Source organism: Mercenaria mercenaria, chromosome 7, assembly GCF_021730395.1.
Source record: "Mercenaria mercenaria strain notata chromosome 7, MADL_Memer_1, whole genome shotgun sequence".
Lineage (NCBI taxonomy): Eukaryota > Metazoa > Mollusca > Bivalvia > Venerida > Veneridae > Mercenaria > Mercenaria mercenaria.
This window is the reverse complement of record NC_069367.1, coordinates 11,753,342-11,763,720: the sequence shown is the minus strand read 5'-3', so window position 1 is coordinate 11,763,720 and position 10,379 is coordinate 11,753,342. Positions and strand designations below refer to the sequence as shown.

Below are 10,379 nucleotides of genomic sequence, written 5' to 3'. Positions count from 1 at the left end.
CTCCCATACCCTCTCTCTACAAAGGGTCAAAATGCCATGCGCTGTACTAGTACGCCCCTGACTGTCCTCCAATCTGTTTAACCGGTGGCGAGTATAAATAAATGTAAACACATACACACCCTGACTGCAGCCCTTGACATTCCATCTATTTACAGGACGTATGGTGGTATGCTGTAACGATTAAGTGAGCAAAATGTATAGCTGTAACAAAAATGGCGGAAATTTAAACATAAAATAAACTTTTTGACAGTTAAGTGGGTTTTTGCTTTACATTTCACGAAATAAATATGCCAGTGCTGTGGCGCAAAGCCTATTCTTTAGCTATATAGTCTTTACAATCAGATAAGTATAAAGACAAAAAAGTTTTATACAAGGTTTTGCGCTCGGGAGCAATGTTTACAAATAAATGTCTTGATTTTTGACGTAATTTTGCCCTTTTCCCTGTAAATATGACACTTTTCTACATGTCTGCAAAGTGTATTTTCTGTTTAAATTTCCGCCATTTTTATTACAGCGATACGTTTCGCTCACTTAATCCTTACAGCATACCACCATACATCCTTCCCCCCCCCCCCCCTGATTTAGTGTGTTTATGTCTACTCTATGGTGAATTATTTAGAGTGTTGATGCCTTATGTTGAAATAATCATGAAGTTCTTCTAAAATACACCGTTCAAGCTGGGAACCAATACCGGAAGCTTTGAAATTCATATGTTGAACCCGCACAGATCGAAAATGTATAAATACTGGCCGAGAGTCGCCGAATGTTCAGAAAGTCAGGGAAGACTAAGTAGAAACAAGCAGAGAGGAAAGACGAAATTAATTAGGAAATAAATTATATTTTAACGCAAACCCGTCGTATATTCTATTCGAACAGTTTATCCCGTTATCCGATTTGTGTGAAAATAAATATAATTACAGAAAATGTTGACCGTTTAGTTTTTATTCAATAAATTGGAAAGGACGCCATTTTGGATTTCACAACCCGGTGAAAAATGGCTTACACCGGGGACTCGAACGCAACCCTGCGTGATGTCAAGCGTGTGCAGTTCGGTATTATTGGTCCAGATGAACTTGTACGTTAATTCACTTACAAATAATATGAAAAAAGAACTTCCTATGGTTCTAATTTCAAAGTACTGGTGTTGCTTGATCAGGCCTAAAAAAATTTATTTGTTTCCTGTATCCCGACCTGCCCTAAAAATTTGCCGCGACCCTAAGTATTTTTAGAGCGTTGGAAAAATTAATCGATATTTTCGCTATTTTTTTTATACTTTTAACATTGTGTTGTAAAAAAAAAAATCCCATCTACCTACCCTATGTTAGTGGGAAATGTTACTGGAAACAAAGATGTTTTTTAGGCCTTGTGTTATTTTTTCATAAAAACGCATTTTTCAAATTCATGGAGTAGATGTTAGCGAACTAGAGCAAATATTTGACTAGAATGCACTTTCCTTGTACGCACTTACTGCTAGGATTTTAAAAGGAAGGGACTTAGGGAGTGCTTGTTTCAATCAAGTGAAGCGACAAATTATCTATTCTTAATAACAAAACTAGAAAGGCAGTGGTGATGGGTCCAGTAACGGGACTTGTAGACGCAGAGTCGAGCGTAACGGACCTCTAGAAAACCCGTACAGGGCTGTCTAGAGGTCCAGTTATCTAAATGAATACTAAGATTGGTATTTACAGAGAGGAGACAAAAAATTATCTTTCAAAACAGGAGATGATCTTGTTTTCATTGTTTTAGATACATTGTAAATGACAGACAGGAAACAGAATTATTTATAATTGTTTAATCCTGACAAAAGCACGATCGCAAATTTGATATTTAAATTATTGGTATTAATTAGCACTTTGTACGCCTTAATCAGAAGCTTTTATCAATATTGTGTTTTCCTCGAGACTGAAGAATTAAAATGTTTTCTTTCGTATTTGTAACATGGATTGTGCTCATAAATTGTTTAATTTGTTGTACTTCTTGAGTAGATAACAATGACTTCTTTCATATTCAACATGCCTCCAACCCAAGTAAGAACTATTTATTAGGGGTGCGTATCGGTCAAAATGATCAATACGATATTTGTATCGATACAAAATGATCGATATTCGATATATCATATAATATTTTCTAACGGAATAATAACAGAGTACACGACCAAAAGTAATGCAATATGAACTTTATTACTAGTATCGATTTATCACTTTTAAGGTCGGTCTATTCTGAGACAAAATCACAGGACTTGGATACATTTTTCTTTAGGAAACAGAGGCAAGCATGCTAGAATTGTTGTTTTACCTTTTTTAATTAACTCTTTTGAAGAAATAACTAGCAGCTGATTCAATATTTCGGAATGGTATCTTTCAAAGTGACATGAGCTTCTCAATTCAAACCACTAACAAAAGGTGTGATAGTCTTTTTGTTACGATCAAATAGCCAGTAATTACCGGCAATTAGCATGTCACCTCTGTCAATTTTGTTTGTTCACAGTTTGATCTCGGTTAAAGATAATACTTGATCTTTAATTAGTATCATAAATTTTGTGATTTATTAATATTTCTTTAATCAAAATACTTTTAAATTTATATGAAATTAATTTTGTTTGAAAGAAAATTAAACCATTCGATCTTTTACGGAACGTAACGGCAATCTTAGATTTTAGCGGTGACAGTTAGCGTGGAGAGTTGTTTCCCTTTACCAAAATGGCGACCATCGGAAAGAAACTTGTTTTGAAGTTGGAAAATCGTCTATACCTGTGTATAAACTGCGGGGTAAAAAAAACTGCGCATTATACATAGGTATCTACGGGAATGAGGCCATTTACCATGTAGTTAGCTTTTGATCGATACAGGGACGCTCGATCCGATGTATCGATCGAACCCAGAATACCGGTATTCGATTTATATTGAGAACCGGTACGCACCCCTACTATTTATAGATAAAATATTTACCAAAAATTTTTTCATGAGCACAATCCATGTCTAAATACTAAATAAAACAGTAAGTTTATTATCCTGATTCATCAGTCCTGAGGAAAACAAGAATTTGATAATTTTGATACGTCCCTTCCATGTTGTACCCCAGATGTCTGTCTGCCCGTCTGTTAGCAATTTCATGTCCTCTGTAACTTTTGAACCTCTTGAAAGATTTCGAAGAAACTTGATAATTAATTGTTGATGGCATGATCCATCTCTAATTTTGTTCGTTTTTCAGAGACGTATGTCTGTGGTGGAGGGAGGACTTCGGTATTCTGAGACAATGGAGGGAGGACGCCCTAAGCTTGGAGGGTTGATGGACCCTCGTCAGGGTGTTATAGATAGAACTGCACGATGCCAGACATGTGCCGGCAACATGTCCGAATGTCCAGGTCACTTTGCACACATTGAATTGGCGAAGCCGGTTTTCCATATTGGATTTCTTACAAAGTCGATCAAAGTGCTTCGTTGCGTCTGTTTCTACTGCTCCAAACTTCTTGTTGACCCAGTAAGTTTCAAATTATAATAAACATTTGGTGTTCAAGTTATTTTCTGGACTTTATGATTCCATGTATATAATTTTAAAGCACAACAACTTGTACAATATACAGGAAGGTCAGTTATTGATTATTGCAATAAATAAATATTAATATCTGATATTAGCTTATTTACGAGTGCGTTCAACAAATATTGTTCAATGTTTTTGTGGTAACGAATTTCACTGGGGTTGCATGTGTATGGTTTGTTTTTAAGGAAATGATAGAAGTAAACATGAATTTGATAAATTCTGGGGCTGTACTGCTAGTTAGGTTTCACTTGTATTTGTTAGTTAAAATATTGGACAGCACTGGTGTCTAAAATACGTATTGACACATTTTCTGCAGCTTGTAAACATTAAATCACAACACTTCTTTATCGTTTATGTTTGTAGACATCCCCCAAAGTCAAGGACATACTTGTCAGGTCAAAAGGAGCTCCAGCAAAGAGACTTGCCCATGTTTACGACTTGTGTAAGGGTCGTAAACTATGTGAAGGTGGTGATGAAATGGACACGAAAGCAGAAAAAGACGGCGAGGAAGGAGCAAGTGGCGAGAAGAAGGTAGTTTCATATTTGGGATTACAAAATTTAATGAGATTCCAAATCTTGTTAATTAGGAACAATCCTGAAATTATGCTATTAAAGTAGTTCTGCATATTTGAAAAACTGGATGTGAATGGTTAATCGTAGCTTGAATTGATTGAGGTTTTCTGATAGCCAAGGCCCATTATGAAAACTTGATTGATATGGGTTTTTTTTTTTTTCCAACCGTATCTTTTTATTGGTCTTGTCTCTTACTTAGTTAGTGTATCTTGATTTTTAGCTCACCTGAGCACAAAGTGCTCAAAGGTGAGCTTTTGTGATCGCCCTGTGTCCGTCGTCGTCAGCAATTTGACTGTTAACACTCTAGAGGTCACAATTTTGAGTCAATCTTAATGAAACTAGGTCAGAATGTTACCCTCAGTAAAATCTTAGACGAGTTCGATATTGGGTCACCTGGGGTCAAAAACTAGGTCTCCAGGTCAAATCAAAGGAAAAGCTTGTTAACACTCTAGAGGTCACAATTTTGGCCCAATCTTAATGAAACTTGGTCAGAATGTCACCCTCAATAAAATCTTGGACGAGTTCGATATTGGGTCATATGGGGTCAAAAACTAGGTCACCAGGTCAGATCAAAGGAAAAGCTTGTTAACACTCTAGAGGTCACATTTTTGGCCCAATCTTAATGAAACTTGGTCAGAATGTAACCTTCAATAAAATCTTGGACGATTTCGACATTGGGTCATCTGGGGTCACATCAAAGGAAAAGCTTGTTAACACTGTAGAGGCCACATTTATGACTTTATCTTCTTGAAACTTGGCCAAAATGGTAATCTTGATGATCTCAAGGTCCAGATTGAATCTGGGTTATGTCGGGTCCAAAAAAAATTCAAATTTTACATGGTAGCAAAAAATTTGACCAGTGAACATGCACAACAACTTTAACATCTGGGCAAAGTTAGACATGTTTCTAGTAAAACTTGGCCAGAATATTTGGAATATTTATAATACTGATAGCTTGATTTAGCTATGTACAGTAGCTAATAAAACTTGGGCCCAGATAAGCTAGGCTAATCATACTTACAAAAGAATTAAGAAAACAGTTCTGTTTTGTAATAAAGAGAAACCATTGACAGTCATACTCATAAACTAACTGGCATTTGAATTTTCGCAATGTTCAGAAAGTGTCTCCAGCTAAATGTGTAATGTGTTTTCTCAAACTTTCTGAACAAAATGAACCTTCTTCGTAATTTTGTTATGTTTTTACAAACATTTGATACCAGTCTTCACTCAGTTTGCAGGCCTGGGATTTTTCAGGACTCATCCTGATTTCAGGCTATTGGCAGCAAGAATTTCCTATATGACTCTTTGGAAAAGAGGCATTTCAGACATTAGAAAGTAGATTTTTAGGCCTGAGTTTGTCAGATGATTTTATATTGAAGGTGCCCTTTATAAATATACTTTTCCAAGCTATCTGTGATTATATATATGTTGTTTTGATAAATGATGAACCTATGATTGATATGTTGTAGGGACATGGTGGTTGTGGTAGATACCAACCAAACATAAGGAGAATGGGTCTGGAACTGACTTGTGAATGGAAGAAAATAAACGAAGAAGGTCAAGAGAGAAAGATTGTGCTTACTGCAGAAAGGGTGCACGAAATTTTCAAGAGAATATCTGATGAGGAATCCATTATTCTGGGTATTCATTTATTCAGTAGAAAGAGAACTAGTATTATTATAGATTATCTGCAGTCGTTGTCCTGACTTTACTCTGATTCCGATTTTAGAATTTATTAGTTAAAACAGTTCTTGTGACACACAAGACATAGTAAGAAAAGCAAGGTGCAAGTTCCAAAAATTAAATGTGCACTTTAACATGATATTTTTGCAAGTGTGATAAACTGTTATCCACATATCTTAACAGATAAAGCGACATAACGTCAGTTTGTCCGTTTCATAGTTAACTGACTATTATTTCAGGAATGGACCCAAAATTCGCAAGACCAGATTGGATGGTATGCACTGTGATGCCAGTGCCACCACTTTGTGTTAGACCAGCGGTTGTGATGTTTGGTTCAGCTAGAAACCAGGTATATCTTAGTGGATCATGCATATAAGCAGACACCATTCACTTTCTAAATGTATGGAAAAGGCTGGCTCCATCCCTTATTTTTAAAGTTATGACCCCTTAAATAGTAAAAAATGCACATTTTCACCTAATTATGTGCCTAGCTCAAAAAGTATTTGATGTAAATTCATGAAACATTGCTCGAGTCTTTATCATGATGTGACATTGCACACTTGGCATTCTTCTTGAGAATCTTAGCGCTTATTACAGAGTTATGGTTCTTGAAATGGCCAGAATAGTGGATTTTTTGTTTGTGATGCTCATAACTCAAAAAGTATATGGCCTAGAATAATGAATCCTTACCATAAAATGTTTGTTAAGACTGCAAACATTTGAATTATTTCCCCTTATTTGTGACAAATGTACCAGTGGGGGGCACACCCTGTGTCCTACAGACACATTCTAGTTAGTACCGGTCTTCTTGTTAACGAAGGCGTGTTAACCAGCTGCTATTTTATAATTGAAATAGTGCTGCAGTACCTCATACTTCGTGTCAATGTAAAATCTGTGATTTCAGAAAGAAAAGAATAGGTGTACAAGAAATGATGGATAGGGGATTTTTGCTCAAAATTGGAACAGAAAAGTAATCCTACTTATTTTTTCCAGGATGACTTGACCCACAAGTTGTCTGACATTATAAAGGCCAACAATCAGTTAAAGAGGAATGAACAGAATGGAGCTGCAGCACATATTATAGCGGAGGATACAAAGATGTTACAGTTCCATGTGGCTACACTCACGGATAACGAGTTGCCTGGTCTGCCCAGGGTAAGATTTTTTGAAATCAACTGAAAGATAATTTTATACTGTTGCTCTAGGACATTTTAAAGACTTAAAAATAAGCATACTGAAATTAAATTTGCAATTATTTATGCTTCACTGGAATTTTTTTTGGTTACAGCAGGGCTGAATAATTTTACCTCCAGTGTCCATTTTAAACTCCAGTAAAAACAGTTCATACCCAAATCTTGTCTTGGACTGCTGTACATCTAGCTAATGCAGCCATTATGCGAACAGTTTCGTTTCCGATTGCTGAGATACTCTAGCTTCTCTATGACTTATCCATTTGCTTTATAACATTTTTGGCCAGTCTCATGTATCCAACTTGACGAGTACAGAAACAAGTTCCACTTGCTCTGTTCTGGTTTCTTGTTTATGAGACATTTTGATTTTTTGATCCCTGCACAGAAAAATAGCTTGATAATTTTAAGATGAGGTCTGACTTGAATTTGGGATTGATTTTATATATGAAGTATAGAAATGAAAATGTTTATATTTCATGTCTTTAAAAAGGCTTTTATAACAATAAAAGTGTTTACTATACAGAATGTTATATAAATTGAATAGTAAAAGATAGCTTTACATTCCAGGCAGTACAAAAGTCTGGGCGACCCCTCAAGTCAATCAAGCAGAGACTGAAGGGAAAGGAAGGTCGTGTCCGTGGAAACTTGATGGGTAAACGTGTGGATTTCTCAGCGAGAACTGTCATCACACCAGATCCCAATCTACGTATTGATCAGGTTGGAGTACCGAGGACCATTGCACAAAACATGACATTCCCAGAGATTGTCACTCCTTTCAACATTGACAGGTATGTTCGTTCAGGCAACAAGAGCTTCATTTGCTGAATAGGACAACATTTTTCTGTAATATGTAAATACTCCTTATTACCTTTGTTAAAAGGTGTTGAAGTTAATTCTGTTTACAAAGAGAACTGGCAATTACTGGTTAAAGGTTCAGGAACCTGGTTGTGTCAACTTATTGGCTACCATCTTGTAACTGAAATATTGTTGAAAAACTGTCTTAAAATGAAATGAATGAATTGAATTGGCAATACTAAAAATGACTGAAGATACATTTTGAATTATCTGGATAAAATGCTCCTTTGACACTTTTCCAACTTTGGATTAGATTGAAATTAAGACTGTATTGTCTGATTACAGATTACATGAGTTGGTGAGAAGAGGAGCTAACCAGTATCCAGGAGCCAAGTATATTGTGAGAGACAATGGGGAAAGAATTGATCTAAGATTTCATCCAAAAGCTAGTGATCTTCACTTACAGATTGGCTATAAAGTAAGTTTAAACAAGGTGTTATCATCCTTTGAAGTGTTAAAGTGTCACTTTTCAAATAACTCATTTCTGCAATGACATATACTTTTTATACACCCGTCTCTGAAAGAGCGTATTATGTGAACACCCGTGGTCGGCGGGCGGTCGGCGTCCAAAAGCATGTCTGCTCTCTTAAGTCGAACAGTTTTCATCCGATCTTCACCAAACATGCTGACAATGTTTATGGGCATAATATCTCGGCCAAATTTGATAGCCACCCAAATCGCTCTAGGCACTCTTGGATTATGGCCATTGAATTACTCGAAATTGCAAAATTAGCCTTGTCCATTCAAACAGTTTTGATCCGATTGTCAATTTCATCCCACATGGAACCTCACAAATACCTTGATTCCTTCTAACTCTTTCTTTGGGTTAACAAGGCATACAACATCAACATTATTACCTTTATGATACGTAACTGAATATTTAGACGGGCATATTTTGTGACAGTCTGGCACTCTTGTTATACATCACATTGTTGGATCCACGATGTAATACCATTACTGACCTTGCCTTAAGCGTCTTTAACCACAAAAAAAGAAATACAGTGAAATTATTTAATTTTGAGGTTTTTGTCAAATCTGCTATTTTGTGGGGATATCAATTTGTAGATTTCACTTTTTTGCAACTTAAATGAAATGTGAATTTTGCTTGTTCATTAAGATTTAATTTCATGGATTGACTGAACGGTGTATTCCATGAAAGTTAGTCCCCTTTGAAAATTAATGAGTTCACAGTATTAGGGTAGAAGCATGCACTTTGAAGTTTTGCAGTATTATAATAATCTTTAACTCGAAGTTGTAGGCATTCATACATGTATGTGCAGTGTGCGACATTAACTTTTTAACACCGTAGCCAATGGGGCTACGGACTTCTAATTTTTTGTAGCCCGACAGAATTTTTCGTAGCCCCACTAATTTTTCGCTCAAGAATGAACAAGACTTTCATTCTAGTAATATTTAATTTCTTTCAATATACTGCTGTAGGTTGGTGAATATTGATATATTTCAGAAATTTGTATGAGTTTTTCAGAATTGATTTCAAAATCTGAAACAGTGTTCACAAAATTGTGCAGAAAGTCAAAGACACAGAGTCACGAAAAGAGATCTAAACAGCTTTGTAGACATGGTAGACAAGAAATAGCTTGGCAGTAGACTGACCAGGGGTCTCGCTAGGCCCATTATTTTTTTGGGAGAAGTCAATTATCCCTCAAACTGATTTAAGGAGAAGTGGGGAGACTTTAGGGAGAAGTTGGAAGACTCCATTAATTTTTGTATTTCTACCTCGACGCTGTGAATTGATTCAATGACCACTCATTTTCTTAGTTACATCATTTTACCATACACATTTATACCGAGTCACCACTTGTGTGAGCAGTTTATCATTCGAAATAAAACTGAAAGTAAACTGTGTCAAACCTAGAAATACATACCGGTATTCAAATCAATTCATCCATCAAAGTTAGTTTTACGAAGTTAATACTTTACATGTCGTTCTTTTACCATGGATACCAAATAATTGTGTCTATAATTCCAATTAATCGCATATGTAATTGACAATTCTTTAGAAAACGACTCGCACGTGCTGACAATTAAATGCTAAGTGTCAAAGACGTAACCGCGGCGCTGATTGGCCTATTACAATTGCCTCTGGTGAAACCGATAATTTGATTTGCTTTCACACTTCTCGCGAAAATCTCACAAGTACCTGAAGTAGGCGAAGCTTAAATTATGCTATCGGCGAGTGTGTATGTGTATTCAACGCACATTATGACATGGTGCAAATTGTCAAAAGATTAGCGGGTGCGCATCCAAAAAAAAATTCGGGTGACTTGAATTCGCTTTGAGATTGGATTTGAGCAAGTTTGAAGCTTCAGAGCAACTATTTTGCTCCCAAGTTTGCATTGATCTTTTTGGTAAATTTATTCCTCAGAATTTTTCATAGCCCGATGGGCTACGGTCTGCCGATTTTCTGTCGCCCGAGCCGAATTTTCGTAGCCATTGGCGATCGGGCTACCGTAAATGTCGCACACTGTATGTGACAGAAAAAATGTATAAAGTTGCAGAATGTATTTAGTAAATATG

At 36.2% G+C, this 10,379-nt stretch overlaps 1 protein-coding gene across 1 annotated transcript in view; it reads left to right on the top strand.

Annotated features, from left to right (window-relative positions):
• The first annotated feature begins 761 nt into the window (after positions 1-761).
• Positions 762-10,379, top strand: part of LOC123554921 (DNA-directed RNA polymerase II subunit RPB1-like) — a 32,172-nt gene continuing 22,554 nt past the window's right edge. Inside the window, exons 1-8 of the mRNA XM_045345354.2 lie at positions 762-1,075; positions 3,211-3,480; positions 3,904-4,071; positions 5,583-5,754; positions 6,036-6,145; positions 6,790-6,951; positions 7,554-7,774; positions 8,127-8,259. Coding sequence (XP_045201289.1) covers positions 995-1,075; positions 3,211-3,480; positions 3,904-4,071; positions 5,583-5,754; positions 6,036-6,145; positions 6,790-6,951; positions 7,554-7,774; positions 8,127-8,259 — 1,317 coding nt within the window. The 5' untranslated portion in view covers positions 762-994. The remainder of the gene's footprint in view (positions 1,076-3,210; positions 3,481-3,903; positions 4,072-5,582; positions 5,755-6,035; positions 6,146-6,789; positions 6,952-7,553; positions 7,775-8,126; positions 8,260-10,379) is intronic.